Below are 25354 nucleotides of genomic sequence, written 5' to 3'. Positions count from 1 at the left end.
TTTTTATTTTTTTTTTTTTTAAAGATTTTATTTATTTATTTAGAGAGAGAGAATGAGAGACAGAGAGCAGGGTCAGAGGGAGAGGCAGACTCCCCGCCGAGCAGGGAGCCCGATGCGGGACCCGATCCCAGGACTCCAGGATCATGACCTGAGCTGAAGGCAGTCGCTTAACCAACTGAGCCACCCAGGCGCCCACCCTTGTTGTTTATTTTTTAAAAGATTTTACTTTTTGGGGCGCCTGGGTGGCTCAGTCGTTAAGCGTCTGCCTTTGGCTCGGGTCGTGATCCCGGGGTCCTGGGATCGAGCCCCACATCGGGCTCCCTGCTCGGCGGGAGGCCTGCTTCTCCCTCTCCCACTCCCCCTGCTTGTGTTCCCTCTCTCGCTGTGTCTCTCTCTGTCAAATAAATAAATAAAATCTTAAAAAAAAAAAAAAAAAATTTTACTTTTTTAGGTAGTGTCCACCTGATGGGGATGCTTGAACAGCCCCGAGGTCAAGCATTGCATGCTCTTCCAGCTGATTGGCCAGGAGCCCTGTGTATCATTTCTTAACTAATTCTTCACATTTCTTGCTTTCAGATGGAAAGAACTCAAGTGGATCCAAGCGTTTTAATCGCAAACGTGAACCTTCCTATCCCAAAAATGAAAATTTTAGCAACCAGTCCCGTCGCTCCAATTCACAGAAAAGCAAAACTTTTAACAAGATGCCTCCACAGAGGGGCGGCGGCAGCAGCAAAGTCTTTAGCTCTTCTTTTAATGGTGGAAGACGAGATGAGGTATGGAATTTAAGAATGGTCTTTCTAGAATAAGAAGCAAGAGCTCTGATTCCCCCCCCTCCCCAGTTTATCATTAATTGGGGAGGAGGGGAGAAACAGATGGAAGAGTAAATAACCAAAGCAGTCTTGAATAGGTGAGGATTTAACTAGGTTTGGAACTTTGCCTCCTTTCTTCCCTTGAAAGTTATGAAAATTTCCTTGGAGGAAGAAGACGTCATAGTCCTGGATTGTGAGAAATTATAGCAAATTTGGGGTACTTTACTTTGTATAGTCCTTCTGTCATCACTCCTGAATTAGAGGTACCTCTTGAATATTTAGGTAATAAAGTGACTTCAATTAATTAATGACATTTGCCCTATAGTATCTAGCAGAATGCAAGATGCTATATCCTTAGTCCCAGGTACTTTGATTTTAGGAGTTTCTTAGGTATCCTTTTATAAGTCTGTAGAGACTTTTGTACAAGGGAGTTAATTGTAACATTGTTGGTAGTTGCAAAATCTAGGAAACAACCTAAATTAGTAAGGGGCTGGTTAAATTATTTTTCTTTTTGAATGTTCCATACTTTGTAACCATTATAGAATAAGACAGATTTAATGTACTTATGAAAGAATTCATTCATTCACCAAAAATTTAGTTCTCCTCTACTGTGTAACAAATACCATTCAGTTTGGAATACAATACTGAGTGGAATATTGTCCCTCAGGAGCTTATATTCTAGTTTAGGGAGACAATAAATGATTACACAGTTGACCCTTGAACAACACAGGTTTGAACTGCATGGGTCCACTTATGTGGATTTTTTTTTTTAATACAGTACTGTAAATGTGTTTTGACTTTTTTTTTTTTTTTTTTTTTTTAAGATTTCATTTATTGAGGGGCGCCTGGGTGGCTCAGTGGTTAAGCGTCTGCCTTCGGGTCAGGTCATGGTCCCAGGGTCCTGGGATCGAGCCCTGCATCGGGCTCCCTGCTCTGCGGGAAGCCTGCTTCTCCCTCTCCCACTCCCCCTGCTTGTGTTCCTGCTCTTGCTATCTCTCTCTGTGAAATAAATAAATAAAATCTTTAAAAAAAAAAAAAAGATTTCATTTATTGAGAGAGTGTGTGAGGAGGAGGAGGGGCAGATGGAGAGAGAATCTTATGCAGACTCCACGCTGAGCATGGAGCCTGACATGGGGCTTGATCCCATGACCCTGGGATCATGACCTGAGCTGAAATCAAGAGTCAGACGCTTAACCAACCAAGCCACCCAGGTGTCCCTGTTTTGATTTTCTTAATAACATTTCCTTTTCTCTAGTTTTATTGTAAAAATAACGGTGTATAATACCTATAACATAAAACACGTGTTGAGTGTTTATGTTACTGATAAGGCTTCCAGTCAACAGTAGGTTATTAGCAGTTAAGTTTTTTTGGGAGTCAGTAGTCATACATGGGTTTTTGATTGTGCGGGGCGTCAGTGCTCCTAATGCCTGCATTGTTCAAGAGTCATCTGTATAATAAATCCAAAGGTAAGTGCTTACTGAATTAGCGAAAAGTAGACTAAGAGTTAGGGATAGAGAGTAACAAAGAATACAGTTTATTTTTTATTTTTTTAAAGATTTTATTTATTTGAGAGAGAGTGAGAGAGAGCATGCATGAGTGTGTGGGAGGGTGGCAGTGGGAGAGGGAGAAGCAGACTCCCCGCGGAGCAGGGAGCCTGATGTGGGGCTCGATCCCAGGACCCTGGGATCATGACCTGAGCCAAAGGCAGATGCTTAACAGCTGAGCCGCCCAGGCTCCCCAAGGGTACAGTTTTAGAAGGTGCCTAAGGAAAGCTGCTCTGAGAAGGTGAAGTATGAGTAGAGTCCTGAATGAAGCAAGGGAGCACACCGTACAATTTTGAGGAAGAGTGTCTTAGCCAGAAGGAATAACAAAGTGCACAAGCAGCAAGGGATCAGAGGTGGTAGTGTTTTTGGTTTGTTTGAGGTAAAACAAGTAGGCTACCCTGGGAGGAGGAGGAGGAGGAGTAGGGAATGAAGCTAAAGAATGGGAAAGAGGGGTCAGATCATGTGGGGCCTTGCAGGACTTTGGCTTTTGTTCAGAGAGATGGGAAGCTGTTGGGGGTTTAAGAAGAGAAGTACTATAATCTGACCTGGAGTTTTAAAGCGAAGAGTGGAACCAGGGAGGTTAGTTAGGAGGCTGTTAAGATTTCTGGTGGGAGTGATGGAAGCTTTGAAACAGTGATAGCTGGTGAGAGGCGTGCCCATTGGGGTGATATATGAAGGTAGAGCCAACATGACTTTCTTAATATGTGAGATATGGGGTCTGAGCAGAGAAATGAATGACTTTGAAAAAATGAATGTTTTTGGCAGGAGCTCGATTCAGATACCATATGCACAAGTGTGGAAGATTTTCAGAGAAGTACAGGGTTTGGGGGTGGTGGGGAGGGAAGGGGAGTTGAGATAAAGAACTTTATTTTGGAAATATATTTGCATGAAGATGTTTACTGGATTTCTAAGAGATAGGCAGTTAATGGGATCTGGAGTTAGAGGAGGAAACCCAGGCTAGAGCTAGGTGTCTGCATGCATTTGGTGTTTGCAGCTGTGGAGCTAAGTGAGATCATTAAGGAGTAGTGCTGCAGAAAGGGAATAGATTGAAGGACTGAGGCCCGAGTCAGGATCATGAGGCATCAGCAAAAAGGGAGAAAGCCATTTGGAGAAAGTGGTTAGTTTTGCCCTCTGCCGATAGGCAGAAAATTAGGACTAAAAGTGGACCAGTAGATTTCATAATAGGAAGGCAGGTTGGTGGACCAGTAGGTTTGATAATGGGAAGGTAGGTTGTTGGCCTTGAGCTGCTTTGGTGGAGTGGTGAGGACAAAAACCTGATTGGCATAGATTTAGAGAGAATGGAAGAATGGGAGGAAGATACAGCAAGTTCAGACGGTACTTTCTGGTGGCTTTGCTCTAAAGGGGAGCAGAGAGGTGAGGCAGTAGCTTGGGGGAGTATGAAGTCGAGAGGTTTTAGTTAGAGAAATTAACAGCATATCTCTGGTGATGGGATTGTCCTGTGAGGGGGCAAACATGATGCAGAGGAAAGGGGGAGAATTGCTGGAATAGTGTCCTTGAGTCCTTGAGGAGTTGGGATCTTGTGTACAAGTGGAGGAGCTGGCTTAGATAGGAGCTTTTCCAGTTCATCCTCAGTAACAAGAGGAAGGCAGAGTACTGGTAGGAGGATGTAGGAATTCTTTACTGATTATTCTTATTGTCTCGGTGAAATATGGAAGGTGAGCTGAGGGAGGAGCCTTGGAAGCCTTGAGGAATGGATGACTGGGTGACTGGTGAATTAAGCGGGTACAGAAATGTCATCAGGTGTGGTAGTATTGCCAGGCAGCCTAAGGGTGTACTTAGTGAGACTGGTCAGTGTGGTGTGGTTGTGTTCTTGTGTATAACTGTCTGGTGCTGGTGTGGAAATACATAGGCAGAGAGTTGGGTTAATCAGGGAAAGGTTTTGCCAGGTGAGTACAGATGACAAAGAGAAGCGGGTAGTGGACCATAGGATCTAGGCCAAGTAAGGAAAGAAAATTGTAGGGGTGGGTTGGATCACTGGTTTGGAGATCCCAGTGGGGCTAAAGAATTGTTGGAAACAGGACTAAAGGGAACAAGCTAGGAAAGGAGGGAGTTGCTGCTTGGATGTTGGGTGCTCAAAGTTAAGATGGTGGAAGAGGTGTGATTGTTATTCTTAACAGTCTAGATGTAGAGTAGTGCTGTCCAGTAGAAATGCAGGCCACATACATAATTTAAACTTTCCTAGTTGCCACATTAAAAAAGTAAAGAAATGATGAAATTAATTTTTATGTTTTTACTGAATATAGCTAAAATGGTATTATGTGGCACTGGCCACATTTCAGGTGCTCAGTAGCCACATCTGGCTAGTAGTGGTTGCTGTATAAGATGGCACAGATCTAGATGGTATGTCCTTGGGAATTGCGTTCCTGAGGTAGAGTGGAGGGCAAGCTAATTGAAGAAGGTGAGGGTCAAGGAACTGAGAGGTCAGTGTTTTGGAAGGATAATTTATCAGGAATTGTGGTGGGCAGTATTGAAGAGGGTGGCAATGGGCCAACTAGGATAATAAGGTGATGATAGAAGGTTGAAGGTGTGGAGGATTTTGTGGAGTGAGCACAAGCTCTTACGTAGGGTTGGGGCATTGGGGATGGAAGACTGATGAGGGGATAGCAGAGCCACATGGAAATGAGCATCCAGGGGATGAGAAGCAACAGATGACCTGGAAGTCATGAGCTCCCTGTGGTCAGTTACATAAACAGTCGGAGGTGTTGTCTCCCAGGATCTGTTGTTGAGATGAAAGGAAATTGTTTATGGTTTGCCACTGTACTTTTTTTTTTTTTAAAGATTTTATTTATTTGACAGAGAGAGAGCACAAGCAGGGGGAGCAGCAGAGGGAGAGGGAGAAGGAGGCTCCCCGCTGAGCAGGGATCCCGACATGGGGCTCGATCCCAGGACTCTGGGATGATGACCTGAGCCGAAGGCAGACGCTTAACCAACTGAGCCACCCAGGCGCCCCATTGCCACTGTACTTAATCATAAGGGTCCTATACTTTGGTCTATATGCGTAGGATATCTCAGGTCATATTGGTTGCCTCTGCAGTGTAAGGTATCTTTCACCATATCCCTTTCTGTACTCTTAGATTTTTTTTTAAGATTTTATTTATTTTATTTAGAGAGCATGAGCAGGGGGAGGGGCAGAGGAAGAGGGAGAGAGAATCTCAAGCAGACTCTGTGCCAAACATGGAGCCTGATGTGGGGCTCCATCTCACGACCCTGAGATCATAACCTGAGACGAAATCAAGAGTTGGCTGCTTAACCAACTGAGCTACCCAGGCGCCCCTGTACTCTTTATGACGTCTGTGCAGGTGCTGCTTACTAATCTCTAAATTTGACTAGGTAGCAAAAGCCTTCAATTTATATTTCCTTTGACCTAGTAATTCCTACTATACATTCAGAAGAAATATTTTCATGTGGCCAAATATTTGTGCACAAAGATCTGTCCAAAAATAGGTTTATCATAATATGATTTTGTTACAGAGGAGAAGCTATGAACAGTGTGTCCTACAGGGGGCATTATAGTATACCTATATGATGTAGTGGATTTAAAGTGACTATATGCCATGACTGACATGGCAAAGTGTTTATAACATTAAATGAGAAATTGGGATTAGGAAATGCACTAGCTGACTTAACAGGTAGCTACCATTTCAATTTGGGAATGTTAAGAGAGCCAAGAAAAGGGGTGCCTGGGTGGCTCAGTCGGTTAAGCGTCTGCCTTCGGCTCAGGTCATGATCCCAGGGTGCTGGGATCGAGCCCCACATCAGGCTCCTTGCTCAGCGGGGAGCCTGCTTCTCCCTCTCCCTCTGCCTGCCGCCCCCCCTGCTTGTGCTCTCTCTCTCTCTGTCAAATAAATAAATAAATAAAACCTTAAAAAATAAAGAGCCGAAAAAGCCCCAACATGATTTCTTCCATCTTTGTGTGCAGTGGTATTTCTCCCATGTGGTTTCTTGCCACTTTCTAAACTGTTTCTGAATCTGCTGATTGGGTTTATTTCTGGACACAGAGGTAGTCTGCCTACATGTTCTAATTCCGTCAGTTTTAATTAACAATGAATAGCAGTCGTGTCTTACACAGGAGGTCTCTCTGGCAGGATCCTGAAGCCCATGGCAGTTAGCAGCTGCCTGCAAGCCGCCTCCAGAGTATAGTTCCACAGACTCGCTTTTGCCAGAAACAAACCAAAGAACAAGTAGCTAATAAGAGTGAAGGTGTAGGAGTCCTATGGGACTGTCAAAAGATTAATCCAGTAAGTAAATCTTTGTACTTCAAGATAGCTAGAGGAGTTCATGTTGGGTTTTGTCACTTAATGGTTAATTGCCTTTTCACAGGCCAGTCTGAACAGTTTAAGTAATTGTATGTTAAAGGCCCTGGTCCCCCTCTCCACTCGCATCCACATCTTAGGTGGACTTTTGTATTATCCTCTCCTAGGAAGATTTAAGCCTGTGTTTCATTTAGTTAGTATTTTAAGCCATGTAGAAGGAGGGGTTGTGCTAGTTTCTGCTATAAATAAGTAATAATCTGAAATACTTGATTCATTCTTGTTCTAGGTAGCAGAGGTTCAAAGGGCAGAGTTTAGCCCTGCCCAGTTCTCTGGTCCGAAGAAGATCAATCTGAACCACTTGTTGAATTTCACTTTTGAACCCCGTGGCCAGGCGGGTCACTTTGAAGGCAGTGGACATGGCAGCTGGGGAAAAAGGAACAAGTGGGGGCATAAGCCTTTTAACAAGGAACTCTTTTTACAGGCCAAGTGAGTATGTCTGCTCTTAGGAGGGAAGTGCAGTTGAGCCTCTGGGCAGTTGCTGGAGCTGAGAAGCAGCTTTTATTTTATTAATTTAGGAGAAGCTTTTATTTTATTTAAAAATTTTTATTTATTTGAGAGAGAGAGAGCACGAGCAGCGTGAGGGGCAGAGGGAGAAGTAGACTCCCCTCTTAGCAGGGAGCCCAACTTGGGGCTCGATCCCAGGACCCTGGGATCATGACCTGAGCCAAAGGCAGTTGCTCAACTGACTGAGCCTCCCAGGTGCCCCAGAAGAGGCTTCTTTTAAACTGCTGTGGGAGAGAGGTAGAAAGGGGATTGATCTGGTTCTTCTCCTCTCCCTCTCTCTCTCTCTCTCTCTTTTTGAGGGGGGGCGGTGGCAAGTGTTGAAAAACAGCTTTTCAAGCAGATGTTCTTGATGTTTAAAAGAATATAATACTTAAATAAATTAATGATAAAATTAATGCTTTTAGTGTCATGATGAGGTAGTAAAAGTGTTTGCTTTGGAATTGGACCCAGATTTGAATTTTATTTTGGCCTTCAACCTTGGGTAATTTGTTTAGCCACTTTGAGACTCAGCTTCTCCCTATAAAGGAGGAGAATTACTTAAGGAAGAATTGGATGACAGGTTGGAGTGTTTGGCATATATTTGCTCAAATACTGATCCCTTTTGTTTCCTTTTGTGTGTCATTAGTTATAATGTAAGTTTGACCTTGGATCTAGACTGAAGTAACTGGTTAGTACCTTATATAAATTGGTAGTCAAATGATTGAGAATAGTCTTTCTACTGCCTTGAAGATTAGCTGTGTGCTGAGGTTTCTCACAGGGAGGGAAGAAATCTGGCTCCCTGCTGATTGATGGAGCCACAGTCTGGGTTAATTTTAGCTCAGGGGAGGCCTACAGCAGCTTGGCTGGGCTTGGAAGCAGAAGAAACAGAGTTCATGGTTTTAGACTCCTACTTGCCAAGTCTTTGGATTCCCTCCAGAGCCAGGGCTGAGAACTGAGGCTGAAGTCCTAGTTCAGTGCTTCACAAACCATGGCTGCTGATGGCCTGTATTTGATTACTAAGTGAAGGAGTAATGACTCTCTGCTGATGTCATGTTGGTGGATTCTGACAGTCTGCCTTTTCCTTGTCTTTTTCCCTATTTCCAGCTGCCAATTTGTAGTGTCTGAAGACCAGGACTACACAGTTCATTTTGCTGATCCTGATATCTTAGTCAACTGGGACTTTGTGGAACAAGTGGTGAGTAGCTGAGCTAAGCTTGTAAGCTGTTAGTGGGAGAGAGAACTAAGGAAATGGACCAGGGTGACACAGCAGCTGTTGGCTGGTTTCACTGTTGATACATTTTTCTGCATGGCCACACTGTAGACATACCCCAGAGATCAGTCCTGGTTTCTCCTCGAGTTCGTTTTGTGCTAATTGGCTGGTCTGCAGGATTGGGGAATTGGAGGACTCTCATCTAAAAGGTATCAAAGCAGGGGCGCCTGGGTGGCTCAGTCGTTAAGCGTCTGCCTTCGGCTCAGGTCATGATCCCGGGGTCCTGGGATCGAGCCCCGCATCGGGCTCCCTGCTCAGCGGGAAGCCTGCTTCTCCCTCTCCCACTCCCCCTGCTTGTGTTCCCTCTCTCGCTGTGTCTCTCTCTGTCAAATAAATAAATAAAATCTTTAAAAAAAATAAAATAAAATAAAAGGTATCAAAGCAGTCCTATCTACGACCTCTCCTGGGAAGAAGGAACCAGGGAAATATATGAGCAACTCTGGTTACCCTCCTGACCTAGGATGGGCTCATTGCATGGACATGGCTTCATTGGTAGCCGTTTGTAGTAATCAGTATCAAATTAGGCCTCAGTCTTGTGGCAGGTGAATGAGCCATTAGCTGCACTGCTATCTAAGCCACTGTTGCGTTTTGTTTTCTGTTGAAGTTAGGAGCTCTGGGTATTCCCTTGCTGCTCTTAGCTTATAGGGATGTAAAATACTTTTTAAAACTATAGGCCTCGGGGCGCCTGGGTGGCTCAGTTGTTAAGCGCCTGCCTTGGGCTCAGGTCATGATCCCAGGGTCCTGGGATCGAGCCCCACATCGGGCTCCCTGCTCCGCGGGAAGCCTGCTTCTCCCTCTGCCACTCCCCCTGCTTGTGTTCCCTCTCTCGCTGTGTCTAGCTCTGTCAAATAAATAAAATCTCTAAAAACAAAAAAAAACAAAACTATAGGCCTCAAAGCCTGGCTTCCCATTAAGAATGAAAATCCATAAAATCATCAGAGAATGACAAAGAAGTCCTATGAAACCTAAGTTTTATATTCATTGGTTAAAAAATAAAGATGCATATAAAGTGAGTCTCATTGACTTCTCTGCTGGAAAATTACTGGTACGTTACCTCTTGACCTTTTTAATGCCTTTGTGTATGTGTACATATAAATCTTTTTTTTTATAAATGGGATCATAGGGGCGCCTGGGTGGCTCAGTCAGTTAAGCATCTGCCTTCGGCTCAAGTCATGATCCCAGGGTTCTGGGATCAAGTCCCACATTGGGCTACCTGCTCAGCCAGGAGCCTGCTTCTCCCTCTCCCCACTGCTCATGTTATCTCTCTCGCTCTCTCTCTCTCTCAAATAAATAAAATATTTTTAAGAAAATGGGATCAGGGGCACCTGGGTGGCTCAGTTGTTAAGCATCTGCCTTCGGCTCAGGTCATGATCCCAGGGTCCTGGGTTTGAGCCCCACATTGGGCTCCCTGCTTCTCCCTCTCCACTCCCTCTGGTTGTGTTCCCTCTCTTGCTGTGTCTCTCTCTGTCAAATAAATAAAATCTAAAAAAAAAAAAAGGGATCATAGAGGCGCCTGGGTGACTCAGTTGTTAAGTGTGCCTTCGGCTCGGATCATGGTCCTAGGGTCCTGGGATTGAGCCCTGCATCGGGCTCCCTGCTCAGCGGTAGGCCTGCTTCTCCCTCTCCCACTCCCCCTGCTTGTGTTCCTTCTCTCACTGTCTCTGTCAAATAAATAAAATCTTTAAAACAAAAAAAAGGAATCATATATTGATTCATATATTGATTTTTGTCACTTTTTCCCTTTGTGGAACCTCTAAAATACCTTTTGTGTAGTTATATATGTGTATATATATACATATATATATATTTTTAAAGATTTACTTACTGAGAGAAAGAGAGCATGCACATGTGTGTGCACATGGGGTGGGGGTGGATAGGGAGAAGGAGACAGACTCAATGCTGAGTGGGGAGCTTCATGTGGGGCTTGATCCCAGAACTCTGAAATTATGACCTGAGCTGAAATCAAGAGTGGGATGCTTATGGGGTGATTGGGTAGCTCAGTTGGTTAAGTGACTGTCTTTGGCTTGGGTCATGATCCTGGAGTCCCAGGATCGAGTCCCGCATTGGACTCCCTGCTCAGCGGGGAGTCTGCTTCTCCCTTTGACTCCCCCCCTCATGCTCTCTCTCTCTCAAATAAATAAAATCGTAAAAAAAAAAAAAGAAATGGGATGTTTTACTGACCGAACCACCCAGGTGCCTATTGTTATTCTATTAAGCCATTGTGGTTTCCTTAATGATTTACTTAAAGTGTTATTATATACCTGCTTTTTTTTTTCTTTTAATATACCTGCATTTTTGAACAGTTTTGTGAAGATGTGTTGAGTAGGAGATGTACAGGGTTGGGGATGGGAGAGAAGAGACTTTAACTTTGACAGTGCTATGTCAGTTTGAAAGCAGTGTAACTTGTGGTGCTGTTTTGTTTCAGCGCATTTGTAGCCATGAAGTGCCATCTTGCCCAATATGCCTATATCCACCTACTGCAGCCAAGATAACCCGTTGTGGACACATCTTCTGCTGGGCATGCATTCTGCACTACCTTTCACTGAGTGAGAAGACCTGGAGTAAATGTCCCATTTGTTACAGTTCTGTGCATAAGAAGGATCTCAAGAGGTGAGATGGAGACATTTAATAGATTAGACCCCCATCTGCTGACTCCTTGCTCTTTTCCATCTAAATGTCCATGTTACAGTGTTGTTGCCACAGAGTCACGGCAGTATGTTGTTGGTGATACCATTACGATGCAGCTGATGAAGAGGGAGAAAGGGGTCTTGTTGGCTTTGCCCAAATCCAAATGGATGAATGTAGACCATCCTATTCATCTAGGAGGTGAGTTCTGTTAATTTAGGGGGTAAATAATCCTGGGTACATCCTTTAAGGCTACTGAGTATATCTTTCTAATCAGAAATTGAGCCTTTGGGGCAAGCCATTTCTAGCATTTCCAGATCAGTTTTAGGATTCTGGTAGGTTAGAGGGGAGTTTGCAGAGACAGCTTAACCCTTGGTTTCAAGTATGGTTCAGTTATATATATTTTAATTTTAAAGATTTATTTATTCACTTATTTGAGAGAGAGAGAGCGGGAGAGAGCATGAGGAGATGCAAGGTCTCCGCTGAGCAGGGAGCCCGATGCGGGGCTCAATCCTGGGACTCCGGAATCATGACCTGAGCCAAAGGCAGCCGATTAACTGACTGAGCCTCCCAGGCGCCCCTTAATTTTTCATTTTGTTGAAATGGTGCCTGTCAAGGAACTCTACGGTAGTCTAGTAGAAGAGACATACTGGTGGCCAGGCAATTAGAATATAGAATGTGAGAAGTATTCACAGTGAGGAAAGTGCACAGGGCTGTATGTTCTGTATTCCTTGCAGAAACGAGTATTGATTAAAGTGGCATTTCAGTCTCTGGGCAAAAGATATTTCTCAGTAAATAGTATTGAAACAATTGATTCTTCTCATGGAAGAAAAAGTTAGATCCCTGTCTCATACCATTCATAAAAATCAATTCCTCATGGATTGAGTAACTGAATTTTTAAAAATCTAAAACCTTTAAGAAAAAATATAGGACAGTATCTTTATAAATCCTCAGGTAGGGATGGATTTTTGAACCAGGCTAAAACCATAGATGCTATAAAAGAAAAAATAAATAAATGTGATTTTATAAGAATGAAATCTGACAAGATTCCTTGAAGTCAACAGGTGATAAACTAGGGGAAGATTTACACATTTTTAATTTAATTAATTAAAGATTTTATTTATTTGTCAGAGAGGGAGAGCACAAGCAGGGGGAGCAGCAGGCAGAGGGAGAAGCAGACTCCGCGCTGAGCAGGGAGCCCGATGCGGGACTTGATCCCAGGACCCTGGGATCATGACCTGAGCCTAAGGCAGATGCCTAACTGACTGAGCCACCCAAGTGTCCCAGATTTACACATTTAAAACTAATGTACAGGACATACAAGTGTCCTATAAATTAGATTAACAACCCAGTAGAAGAATGGGCTAATAATAAGCATGTGCAAAGCATTTTCTAGAAAAGGATATTGGAATACCTCCCAAGAATTATAGAGATTTAACTTTGCTAAGAATATGTAAATCAGGGCGCCTGGGTGGCTCAGTCGTTAAGCGTCTGCCTTCAGCTCAGGTCATGATCCCAGGGTCCTGGGGTCGAGCCCTGCATCGGGCTCCCCACTTGGCGGGAAGCCTGCTTCTCCCTCTCCCACTCCCACTGCTTGTGTTCCTGCTCTTGCTGTCTTTCTGTCAAGTAAATAAATAAAATCTTAAAAAAAAAAAAAGTTATGTAAATCAAAATGCCTGTCAGATTGACACACACAAAAAAGAAAAAAAACATTGGAAATACCAGGTTTTGGGAGGGCTAGGAAAATGAGTACTGTTGTTCTTGGTGGCAGTATAAATTGATGTAGCCTTTTGGGGGGAGCAATTTGGTAGTATTTAAAATATGCACAGGGGTGCCTGGCTGGCTCAATTGGAGGAACGTGGGACTCTTGATCTCAGGGTTGTGAGTTCGAGCCTCACATGGGGTATAGAGATTTCTTAAATAAAACTTAAAAAAAAAAACAAAACACAACCTTTGATCCAGCATTTATATTTAAATATCATAAGGAAATTATTTGCACCAGAGAGCATGTATAAGGATTTTTTGTTAAAACGTAATAGAAGTTGACAATAAGCTGGATGTTCCATAAGGAACTTACTCAAAGTAGAGTGTATCATACTGTGGAGCACAATACAGAAGGTAAAAATTGGATCTCTGTATTAATATTTTGAGAGATTTTAGCACACATTGGATGAAAAATGAACAAAGCTTAGAGTTAATAATTTATGGGTAAACCTTTATTTCTTTAAATGAACATGGGTATATAAATGTATAGAAAAAGATTTGATGAATACATATTGAAATTTGTAAATGGTTATTTCTGGGTGGGTACTAGGATGGGAGAGTGGGGAAATGGTATTTGGAGGGTTTCTCAAAAGAATATTGTCTTAAACTTTTGAAAAAGTACAGAAAATATGGGGGAGGGAAGTAAAGGAAATAAATCCTCCACGATCCTTTTACCCAGAGGTACCCCAAAATTGTAGATTTTTTTCTATGCATGTATATTTTTGGGAGATTAGGATTAAATTTTCTAGTTTGGTGTCTGCATTTTATTCACGTAATGTATTTCTACATGTCAGTAAGTGTCCTCAGCAAACCATTTTTATTTAAAAAAAATTTTTTTAAAGCTTATTTATTTTTATTTTAAGTAATCTCAGCATCCACCATGGGGCTCAGACGCATGACCTGGAGATTAAGAGTTGTGCTCTCCCAACTGAGCCAGCCAGGTGCCCCAGAAAACCATTTTTAATGTCTGCAAAATTCTCTTTAATGAATATGTCATCATGTCATTAACTATTTCTTTATTATGGGACTATACTGGTTGGTAGTAGCTTTTTTGATATTACAGATGATGATGTAATTATTGAATGTTGTTTGGCTAAAATTTTTTTTTACTGCATCTTTTGTTTTCTTAGATTCTTTATAAAATGGGGTCAGAGTTAGAAACCTTGTATTAAAGTCATCGTTTAATTATTTTTTAGAAAATTACGTTAAATTACTCCCATCTTTACAACTTAGGGGAAAACTGTGTGTAAAAGTTCCTCTGTAGCCATGCGGTTGCTTTGAATGTTGCATTTTTGTGATCTTGCTGGCTTTCCTGTAGATGAGCAGCACAGCCAGTACTCCAAGTTGCTGCTGGCCTCTAAGGAGCAGGTGCTGCACCGGGTAGTTCGGGAAGAGAAAGTAGCTCTGGAGCAGCAACTGGCAGAGGAGAAGCACACTCCTGAGTCCTGCTTTATTGAGGCAGCTATTCAGGAGCTCAAGGTAAGACGATGCCTGGAAACAGGATAGGATGGTGGGGATAAGTTACCTCGGTCCCACATTTAAGATAGTGACCAGGGAAAGGCTAAAAAAGCCAGTTTGCTCTGCGTTTTGGTGATGGGAGGGAAGGGCTGACCTAGTGTTTTTTTTGTGTTTTATTTTGATGGGGGGACCTAGTGGTTTTTAAAGTGCTCTCTGGAGCTGAAAGGAAGAAACTAAAATGATCTTATAGCTAGTTGAGTCACTGAAGTCTCTTAGGTTCTGAGTTAAGCAAGGTAGACTTTTTTTTCCCTAAGAAAACACTTGGATTTATTTTTAGAGATGTTTTATTTGAGGGGCATTTTGAAGAAAGTATGGCCTATCCAGCAGGCCCTAGCAATGCCTGCTGAGGATTTGGAGCAGCAGGAATTTCCCAAATACAGAATTTCGTAGGCTCTGTACCCTTTAATAGGTGTCAGAATCCCTGGTTGTCGGGCTCCACCCTGAGAAGTGGATTAAGTCAAGGCTGGGCGAAGTAGGCTTAATAATTTGCATTATAATGTGTTCCAGGGTGATTTTGATGTTGTTCATCCTCAGACCATATTTTGAGAATTACAGATCTTTTTTTTTTTTTTTTTTTTTTTTTTTTTTTTAAAGATTTTATTTATTTATTTGAGAGAGAGAGAGAACACATGAGAGGGGTTAGGGTCAGAGGACGAAGCAGACTCCCTGCCGAGCAGGGAGCCCGATGCGGGACTCGATCCCGGGACTCCAGGATCATGACCTGAGCCGAAGGCAGTCGCTTAACCAACTGAGCCACCCAGGCGCCCGAGAATTACAGATCTTAATTAGAGCAACGAAAGGCCTTGTTTATTGAGCGATTGGCATGTGACAGGCCCTGTGCAAAGGTGCCGCTATTTACATTTATCTCACTTAAGCGTCATATCCTAGTGTGATAGATAGAACTATCCCCTTTCATGGATGAGGAGATGGAGTCATGGGTTACGTAAGGTAATTTGCTTGAGGACATATAGCTAATAAGAGGTGAAGCTGATATTTGAATTCCTGTCTTTTCTGAGCCTTCTCTGGCAGGGTACTGTGTATTTAATTTGGTTTTTTTCCTATAATGCAGAGTATTTGTTCAAGTGCATTTCAGAGAAGAAAAGCTGTATCGAAGTAGAGCTGTCCAGGGGCGCCTGGGTGGCTCAGTCGGTTAAGCGGCTGCCTTTGGCTCAGGTCATGATCCCAGGGTCCTGGGATCGAGCCCCGCATCTGGCTCCCTGCTCGGCGGAGAGCCTGCTTCTCCCTCTCCCTCTGTCTGCCGCTCTGCCTACTTATGCTCTCTCTCTCTCTCTCTCTCTCTCTCTCTCTGTTAAATAAATAAATAAAAATCTTAAAAAAAAAAAAAAAAGAAGTAGAGCTGTCCAGGTTGAGGTGGGTGTTGGCCAAACCCCTGCCTCCTGCACTGGGGCTCTTTAAGCGTAGCTTATAAAGACAAGAAGACGAGGGTGCCTGGGTGGCTCAGTTGGTTAGGCGACTGCCTTCGGCTCAGGTCATGATCCCGGAGTCCTGGGATCGAGTCCCACATCGGGCTCCCTGCTCGGCGGGGAGTCTCCTTCTCCCTCTGACCCTACCCCCTCTTGCGCTCTCTCTCTCACTCTCTCTCTCTCTCAAATAAATAAATAAAATCTTTAAAAAAAAAAAAAAAAAAGACAAGAAGACGAATTCCGTGTTCTTGGATTTGTATTCAGGAAGCTTTTGTGTAGTGTTACCATTGTCACTGTCACAGATTCTAAGCAGAATACCATCCCATTTGGGTACCAAGTGCTTTTTGCTTCCTGTTTACTTTAAAGATTGAGGATTTTAAGTACTTAAAATCCAGGCACCCCTGGCAATTACGTTCTAAGAGCAAGATTGAAAATAGTCAAAATAAATAATCAAAATATATAGGATTAGATGAAATGAGTGCTATGGAGAAAAATAAAGCAGTGAGGGGGGATGGGAGCACTCTTCCCATTGGGTCTTGTTGCCTTTTAACTTACGCTTCTGTGGAGAGAGTCCGTTGTAAGTCCTTGCCAAATTCAGTGTTTCTGGAAACTTAGCTTTCTCTGGTCTTCTCTCTGGTGGTCTAGACTCGGGAAGAGGCTCTGTCAGGATTGACTGAAAGCGGAAGGGAGGTCCCTGGTGTTGTGCCTGCCCTGGAACAACTGGTGCTGATGGCTCCCTTGGCGAAGGAGTCCGCTTTTCAACCCAGGAAGGTGAGTGTGTCCCTGTTCCAGACTAAACGGCTGCCGTGCGTCAGTGCTGCTGTTGAGGTTGTAGGCGCTGGACTTTGTGGGGAGAGGAGGGGCTATGAGATTTCCTGCGTGCTTATTAGTTCTTCACCCAGGGATGTTAAATCTGTGAATGTGACAGCTAAGAAAAACATCCAGAGAACTTGGTTCCGGTGCCTACCTTTGCCACATGTACTTTCTTTTGATGTAGAATTTGTCCCAACAGGGTGTGCTAGAGTATCTGTCTGCTTTTGATGAAGAGACCACCGAAGTTTGTTCTCTGGCCTCCCCTCGTCCTCTTGCTCTCCCTCTGGTGGAGGAAGAGGAAGCAGTGTCTGACCCAGAGCCCGAGGCCTGTGATGACTCGGAGTTAGCAGATGACAGTCTCGGAGAGGGGACCATTTGTCCTGAGTCCAGCCAGCAGGAACCCATCACCAAGCCAGGCTTCACACACCTGAGCAGCTCTCCTTGTTACTACTTTTACCAAGGTGAGTGTCCCCGAGAGGAGGGCTGGGTTGCCATAGAGAGGTTTCAGCCAGATGACCTGGCCTCTTAGCAGGAGGAGGTATTGCTGCTGGTTGTGGGCGCTTGGGTCTGTTGTGCCTTTGGCCTCGGGGAGGGAGAGGCAGGCCTAGCTCTGCGGGGGGCCCTCTCTTGAGGACCGGCCAAGACTGTTGTGTGAGAGAGCGCTTGTCTTCAGCGGAGGACGGGCAGCACATGTTCCTGCACCCTGTGAATGTGCGCTGCCTTGTGAGGGAGTACGGCAGCCTGGAGCAGAGCCCGGAGAAGATCTCGGCGGTAGTGGTGGAGATCTCCGGCTACTCCATGTCCGAGGTAAGGTCCTGCCTGCCCTGAGGGGCATGGTTCCGGAGTGCCATCAACCTGTTCTCTTTGACGTGGGCTAGCCAGCCCTTGCTCCCAATCCTTCAGGGATCGTAGCTCTTGTATTTGTAAGTCTATTTTTGTCACTGACGATGCCCGCAAAGTTTTGAGAGATTAAATCGTGCTCCCTTATCATGCTGGGGTTCTGTTAGTCACCACTGCTCTCTGCTTCACAGGTTCATTTGTTGTGGTTTGTCCCAGTTTCATTCAAGATGAGTTTGTTTTTCTCTTTTTCTTTATGGCTTGGGAAAAATGTCCAAGGAATCGAAAAGTTCTTGGATGCTCTACACTAGGTTATATAAGCTTGAAACACATTTTTGGCTCAGCAGATAACCTGTTAATTATTGTCTGATAATTTACATATGTGAGTTTTTACCCTTTGAGAGTTATCCCTGTGTTGATCACAAATTTGTTACAAGCCTCAAAATTAGAGACTATGAGTACCATAAACTTTTCATCAAACATGCAGAAAATGAATGGAAAAGAAACTTAAATTGATGGCCTTAATTTTTTTTTTTTTAAGATTTTATTTATTTGAGAGCGAGCGAGAGAGAAAGCATGAGAGGGGAGAGGGCAGAGGGAGAAGCAGGGTCCCCGCTGAGCCGGGATCCCGATGTGGGACTCGATCCTGGGAACTCCACGATCATGAACCGAGCCGAAGGCAGTTGCTTAACCAACTGAGCCACCCAGGTGCCCCAGATGGTCTTCATTTTTTCACTGTTTCAGGCCAAGCTTTATTCATAGGGAAATCTGCTTTATCTGCCTTCCCAGTTATCATTAATTTTGTCTGTGGATCCCAGGTTTTCAAATACTCTTTTATCTCCCCTTGTTCTCCCCCCTCAGTTGTGGGCCTCAGAAAATCAGAAATAGCTGATCAGCTTTAGATTATTTATTACCAATTTATTCATTCGCAGCACAAACCTAAAAACTGCCTTTTGGTTGCTCATTCTACCTTATTGTATGTTAATTGACAGTTTCTGTTTGGCTTTGCAAAATGGTGATAACTTGAGTACTGCTCTTTGAGCCCCCGTGCTGTGTGTGAGTGTGCTGCTGTGTGTGAGTGTGCGTACTGTTGGCTGTCTGGGGTGGGAACCTCTGTCCTCAGAGCCTGGCCCAGTGTTAGTTGAGTTTTGGTCCCTTTTCCATGGTAGGACGTTCGACAGCGCCATAGATACCTCTCTCACCTGCCGCTCACCTGTGAGTTCAGCATCTGTGAGCTGGCTCTGCAGCCTCCTGTGGTCTCTAAGGAAACCCTAGAGATATTCTCAGGTAAGAATGCACCCACTCTGCTTCTCTTCATGGAGGAGTTCAGGGGTTCTTCTGACTGGAAACCCAGTGTGGGAGGAATTAAGGAGCTCCATCATGAGCCTCCATACCTCCAGAAACACTCCATCTATTCATCCAGTCCGGCTGTTCCCTTATGTGGCCTTAGCTACTAGTCACCTGGGAGGAGTTAATGGTTAGGCTGTCCTTGGGCTGCCTCCTCACCATCTGACCAACCCACAGATGACATTGAGAAGAGGAAGCGTCAGCGCCAGAAGAAGGCTCGGGAGGAACGCCGCCGGGAGCGCAGGATTGAGATGGAGGAGAACAAGAAACAGGGCAAGTGTAAGTTCAGGAGCTCCCAAAATTGACTAGTACAGCTGTGCGTCATCTTAGGAGAGTCTCAGTGCTTGGGCCCAGGAGCCAGACTGCTTGGTTCACATCTCAGCCCTGCCACTTGTTGTTTTCTTCAACTCTTATATGTGAATCATGAGGGTACCTCCTTCATAGGCTTGTTTGAGAATTAAGTGGGTTAATGTGAGTCAAAGCTCATAGCTCTTAAGGGATGAGGTTAAATTCATCCTTGGCGTAGTGGTGAAAAAACATGTACTGGGAAGAGAATTGGAGATCTGCTGAATTTGGTGTCTAATTTGTCTCCTGTGCACTCTAGATGGAACATTGATCCCACCTTTGACTGTATTAAAGGGGACATCTATACTTAGCAGAGCATGTCTGCCAAGGGGGTCTATATAGTAGAAACCTTGACAAACTAGGAAATATGTCCAGGTTAGATTTTCATACCAGTAAGTATAGAGTCTTTTGATCTGCCCCTCCAACATAAGCTTCATTGAACCCAGGAGATTAGTGTGACATGAGGGCCTACTTTCCTCCAGAAAACAAAGAATTGAGTCCTCTGCTAGGAAAGGACTTCACTGTTTTTGACTACATATAGTATGGTAAACATAAAGTTTACTTCTCTGGGGTACCTGGGTGGCTCAGTTGGTTAAGTGTCTGCCTTTGGCTCATGTCATGATCTTGGGGTCCTGGGATCGAGCCCCACGTCAGGCTCCTGGCTCAGCAGGGAGTCTGCTTCTCCCTTTCCTTCTACCTCTCTCCCCTGCTCATGTTCTCTCTGTGTGTCTCAAATGAATAAATTAAAAAAAAAAATCTTAATTTTTTTTTACTTCTCAAACTAGGTTAAGTATATAGCTGGGGTCCCAATGCTATATAGCTGTTTGGCACATTTCCCAAATGTTTGAAAAACTGGTGTTTCAGGAACAGGCGCTTTTTGTTTTGCCTTCTTTATTATGGAAATATTCAAAGACAAGTATATAGAATAATATAGTTAAGCCCCATGTTTATCATGTAGCTTCAATTAGGAATAGTAAGAACAAGGGATTTATTTATTAATTTTTATTTTTTATTTCACTTTTTAAAAAGATTTATGTATTTCAGAGAGAGTGCATGCACAGGCAAGTGGGGTGGGGGGGAGGGAGGGGGCAGGTAGAGGGGGCAGCAGGGCAGAGGGAGAGAATCCCCAAGCAGACTCTCCCCTCTGAGGGCGGAGCCCAAAGTGGGCTCGATCTCATGACCCACGAGGTCAAGACCTGAGCTGAAATCAAGAGTCAGACGCTTCACCTGCTGAGCCACTCAGGTGCCCCTAAATTTGGGTTTTAAAGCTTCTGTTTATATCCTTTTTTTAGACCCTTGGGGGATTCATATTGACGGTCCTCAACTGTTGGAAAAGATTTGAGGAATATTCTAAATGGGCCTACCATTCTCATCTTTTCTTTGCAGACCCAGAAGTCCACATTCCCCTAGAGAATCTACAGCAGTTTCCTGCCTTCAATTCCTATACCTGCACCTCCGGTTCTGCTTTGGGTCCCACCAGCACCGAGGGCCATGGTGCCCTCTCCCTTTCTCCTCTTAGCAGAAGTCCAGGTTCCCAAGCAGGTAAATGAGTTGGGATTTAAAGAATGAAGTTGGCCACCAGCCACAGACCTTAAGCAAAGCCCTGCTGTCTGAATTTATAACTCTGACCTACTCAGCATGATGGGATCTTTAGGTGACTAACATTACTTTGGGTAGTTAATATATTCCTGAGGTACGTCAGATTTTTGCCATTTGATTCACCTTTCCCATTGGCGGTACTGACTACTTTATACCCTGCTGTCTTCTAAAAATCTCAAAACCTCAGGGCAGTTCATATGGCAGGACAGTTTAACTTAGATTCTTCCCTGTGACCCAGCTGTTTTATTTCTAGTTTGTACTTGTGATATAATCCCCTTGTATGCCTAAGCATCTTTGTACATGTCCCCTTATTGTAGCATTGTTTATAATGGGGTGGGGGAAGCTTATGAAATCTGGTGGTAAGGTAATGGCTGAATTGTATAGCATTTATACTATGAAATACTTTACACCTATTGAAGAGGTTAATAGCCGTCTTCATACACTAATGGGTGGACTTTTAAGATAAAAGGAGGTTGTAGAACAAGACAAAGTATGATACCACTTGGGGGTTTTATTTATTTTTTTTAAGTAGGCTCCATGCCCGATGTGGGGTTTGAACTCATGATCCTGAGATCAAGTTGTATACTCTACCAACTGAACTAGCCAGGCACCCCACATTTGTGGATTTTAAAAGAACAGAAAAATCAGCATTTTGTTACGGGTTTATATATCTAAATGTGTAGAAAAATAATACTGAGGGGCGCCTGGGTGGCTTAGTTGTCAAGTGTCTACCTTCAGCTCAGGTCATGATCCCAGGGTCCTGGGATCGAGCCCCGCATCGGGCTCCCTGCTCGGCGGGAAGCCTGCTTCTCCCTCTCCCACTCCCCCTGCTTGTGTGCCCTCTCTCTCTGTGTCTCTCTCTGTCAAATAAATAAAATCTTAAAAAAAAAAAGAAAAGAAAAATACTGAGATGATTATGTTCCAAACTGGTAATGGTGTTTTACTTTAGGAAGTGAGGTAAGGATTCAGAGGTTGTTCAAAGAGGCTTTAGCCTTTTAAAATACTTTTTTTAAAGAGAGAATGTATTGGGCGTCTGGGTGGCTCAGATGGTTAAGCGTCTGCCTTCGGCTCAGGTCACGATCCCAGGGTCCTGGGATGGAGTCCCACATCGGGCTCCCTGCTCCTTGGGAGCCTGCTTCTCCCTCTGCCTCTCTCTCTCTCTCTCTCTCTCTCTGTGTCTCTCATGAATAAATAAAAATTAAAAAAAATGTATTGTGTTAGGAAATTAAACGTTTATCTTTTCTAATCTTCATCCACATGGCTGATAGTTTTTGATAATTAACATGTATTTCTTTGCCAGCCATTTTAATAAAATGTCCAGAGCAGAATGTTTAAAACTCTTGGTGACCCTCTTGTGATCATATGCCTGTCACTTTGTAGATTAGGAGCCTGAGGCTAAGGCAGCGGCTTAGTGACAGGAATATGACTGAAACCTGCATCTTGAGGGCCATGTGCATGACCATTATGCTCTTTAGTTTAAGAAGAGAGCTGCTACACAGAGGAATATGGCAGAAGATAATCATCTCAGCTGACTCTCCAGGCCTAGGTACTAGGGACTGTCATGGACTAGTTTTATGTGAATGAAAAAGTTTCAAGAAAAATAAAATGTGATCAGGTTAGCCTCTATGTTCCGACCAGATGTCTCTGACCTGGGAATATTCAGTTAGAATCCAAAACACACACACACACAAACAAAATCCAGTATGAAGATGCAAGCTTTTCCTTGATACTCCCTAGGTAATAGTCTCCATCCTTTCTGACCTACAGTTGAGCATTTCCCACAGGTCTATCCACTGTCCTGATCACTGCTGGGAGGGAAGGGCCTATTCACTCTCCCAGTAGTAGACCCTTCCGCAGTCAGCCAAGGCTATTTAAGTACTCTCATTCCTAGCACCATCCAACTGCTCTTGCATAACATTGACTACATTATCTGTGATATAAAAATTGTGTTTGTGTATGTGCTTTCACATACTAGCTTTTCTAAGGCAAGAGTTAGCTGCTTTGGAAAGGGTTTTTCTTAGTGCGGGAATAGATTCTGCCATGCTTTCTAGTATTACTGTGACTACTAAGCTTTTCTCTCCCTAGATCACTAGTGTGAATAGTGGGCCATGTTCTTGACTTTTTAAGAACATGGCAGAATTGAAATTGCATCAGGTTTGCTTTTTGAGGTGGGGCTGGTAATTATCCAGACCTGATTCAGGGTTCATCTTTTCTCTCTTGTTAAGAATAGACTAGCTCGGGGCGCCTGGGTGGCTCAGTCATTAAGCATCTGCCTTCAGCTCAGGTCATGATCACTGGGTCCTGGGATCGAGCCCCGTATCGGGCTCCCTGCTCAGTGGGAAGCCTGCTTCTCCCTCTCCCACTCCTCCTGTTTGTTCCCTCTCTTGCTGTCTCTCTCTCTCTCTCTCTGTCAATTAAATAAATAAAATCTTTTAAAAAAAAAGAATAGACTAGCTCGGGGCACCTGGGTGGCTCAGTCGGTTAGGCGGCTGCCTTCGGCTCAGGTCGTGATCACTGGGTCCTGGGATCGAGCCCTGCATTGGGCTCCCTGCTCAGCGGAGAGCCTGCTTCTCCCTCTCCCTCTGCCGCTCTGCCTACTTGTGCTCTCTATCTCTGTTAAATAAATAAATAAAAATCTTTAAAAAAAAAAAAAAAAAGAATAGACTAGCTCCTTGGAGCTTGACTTACATAATCAGGTCTCTGGTTTCCTTTCAGACTTTCTGCTGACCCCTCTGTCACCCACTGCCAGTCAGGGCAGTCCTTCATTCTGCGTTGGGAGTCTGGAAGAAGACTCTCCCTTCCCTTCCTTTGCCCAGGTAAATCTTTTGCTTGTAAAACAGCCCAAGGGTATCTAACATGAACTCTGCTGCTTGTTCTTTCTGGAAATCTTTCCGTTGGAAAAGGAGAGACTTACAGGCTAATGTTGCATGGATGGTAATAATCGTGGAAAGCTTTTTTAAGAGGAAATCTCATGGATTTAGTCTCAGATATTACTGTATAGACTTACCAAGGAAAGAGGCCAAGAGTAGCTGAGGGAGAATCAGAGCTTCAGTTATATAGCAAATCATTAGATACTTGGGTAGTGAGCACTGTTGTAGGGGCTGGGGAGACATCAGTCAATTTTAGCTGGTCCCTAGTTCTAGGACCTTGGATTCAGGTAGTGTGTATCTGTTACAGATAATAAACCATTCCTCTTCACTTTGGGAAGGGAAAGGTCTTGGCTGTTCTATAACTAGCCAGACCAGCTTTCTTGGGCAGCTGGGTTAGAGGAACACTAGGCTAGTGACACTTGTCAGACCGCCCCCCCGCCCCAGTAATTGAAGTATTTTTATTTTGTGTACAACGAGTTAGCATTAAGGTAGGTCTCTTGAAGGAAGTTCACTTAATCCAATTTACTGAAGCCTGTATCCTTTGAGTACTGATGGAAACACTGGTGGCACATACTGAGGCCCTCTTTCCGGATCTCAGACCGTGTGGGCTTGAGCAGACACAGCAAGAACAAGAACCCTGGCTAAATTTCCTTGCATGGCTCAGGTAGAGCTGCTGGTGACCCAGCTTGCTCTCTTGGATGCAGCGACACAAAAGGATGTCAGATGACTTTATTAATCTTTAAAACAACAAACCAACACTCAGCATTCCTCCATTGAGATAACTAAGGAAGATGGATGGACAGCTTGCCAACACCCTCATTAGAAGTTATTATTAACCTCTTTGGGGCTAGTTTGGAATCATTAGCTTAACAGTTCTTTAGAGCAGGTGATAGTGGATGTTTCTTAACAACGAATGGCAGTGTGTGCTGAGAAATAAGCAGGAATTGGACTTTAGTAAGGAGAGTCCTGAAGTCAAGGAGGAAGAAATAATTGAGAGCAATCCCAAGTATTAACTGGTAGGCTTCAGAGGTGATAATTGTGCAAGTGGCTCCCAGGAGTTATGTCAAATGCTTAAGTTGTTTTTTTATGCTAGGTTTTATTGCCATTGCTTTTTTTCAGCATTATATGGTGAACAATTTCAAACTTAAAAGCGTTGAAGGAATAGCATAGTGAACGCTTTTACCTCTCACCTAGGTTCACCAATTGTTAGCATTTTGCTAACAATTCTCTTTTTACTGTTTTACTATGTTGAAAATAAGTTACAGACCTCATGAATGACAGTTCACCACCAAATACGAGACAAATGGCCCCCAAATGACATTCTTCTGTATAAGCACACTTGTCATGACCACATCAAAGAAATTCAGCTAATTAAATACCTCATATAGTATATGTTTCTATTTCTCCATTTGTCTCAAGGGTCCTGTATTGTTTTCAGTCAGGTCCAATCAAAGATTGCTCATCGTATGTATTTGTCAAGTCTCTTTAGTCTTCTTTGATCCATAACGGTTTCTCTAGCCTCTTTTTTTTTGTTTTCTTCCTATGGCATGGATATTTTTGAAGCATCCAGGCCATTTGTTGTATATGGAGCTCTAGAGTTTGGATTTGTTGGTTTCTTTTTTTCATGAGTAGATTCGGGTTAAACATCTAAACATTCTGGCAAGAATAAAACATAGGTGATCTATTTTTTAATGACCTTTTAAGAGTAAGATGATTCAGATGCCATATTATTTGAACCCCAAACTCCCAGGGACCAAGGGAAAAGATCATGG

The 25354-nt window shown here is 43.7% G+C and overlaps 1 protein-coding gene and 1 pseudogene across 2 annotated transcripts in view; one reads left to right on the top strand and one right to left on the bottom strand.

The window, feature by feature from the left end:
• RNF10 (ring finger protein 10) overlaps positions 1 to 25354 on the top strand; it is a 39939-nt gene that overhangs the window by 11818 nt on the left and 2767 nt on the right. Inside the window, exons 2-14 of one of the 2 annotated variants that reach the window (XM_078060896.1) lie at positions 577 to 773; positions 6914 to 7113; positions 8275 to 8365; positions 10866 to 11050; positions 11130 to 11266; positions 14148 to 14308; positions 16417 to 16542; positions 16784 to 17045; positions 17258 to 17391; positions 18591 to 18708; positions 18946 to 19047; positions 20500 to 20655; positions 23428 to 23528. In XM_078060896.1, coding sequence (XP_077917022.1) covers positions 577 to 773; positions 6914 to 7113; positions 8275 to 8365; positions 10866 to 11050; positions 11130 to 11266; positions 14148 to 14308; positions 16417 to 16542; positions 16784 to 17045; positions 17258 to 17391; positions 18591 to 18708; positions 18946 to 19047; positions 20500 to 20655; positions 23428 to 23528 — 1970 coding nt within the window. The remainder of the gene's footprint in view (positions 1 to 576; positions 774 to 6913; positions 7114 to 8274; positions 8366 to 10865; positions 11051 to 11129; positions 11267 to 14147; positions 14309 to 16416; positions 16543 to 16783; positions 17046 to 17257; positions 17392 to 18590; positions 18709 to 18945; positions 19048 to 20499; positions 20656 to 23427; positions 23529 to 25354) is intronic. The other variant, XM_078060897.1, reaches the window with a different exon arrangement.
• On the bottom strand, positions 24095 to 24795 carry LOC118549612 (small ribosomal subunit protein uS14 pseudogene; annotated as a pseudogene).

This window comes from Halichoerus grypus, chromosome 13 (assembly GCF_964656455.1).
Source record: "Halichoerus grypus chromosome 13, mHalGry1.hap1.1, whole genome shotgun sequence".
NCBI classification, from domain to species: Eukaryota; Metazoa; Chordata; class Mammalia; order Carnivora; family Phocidae; genus Halichoerus; species Halichoerus grypus.
Note: the sequence above shows the minus strand (reverse complement) of the source record. Positions and strands in the feature narration are given on the sequence as shown.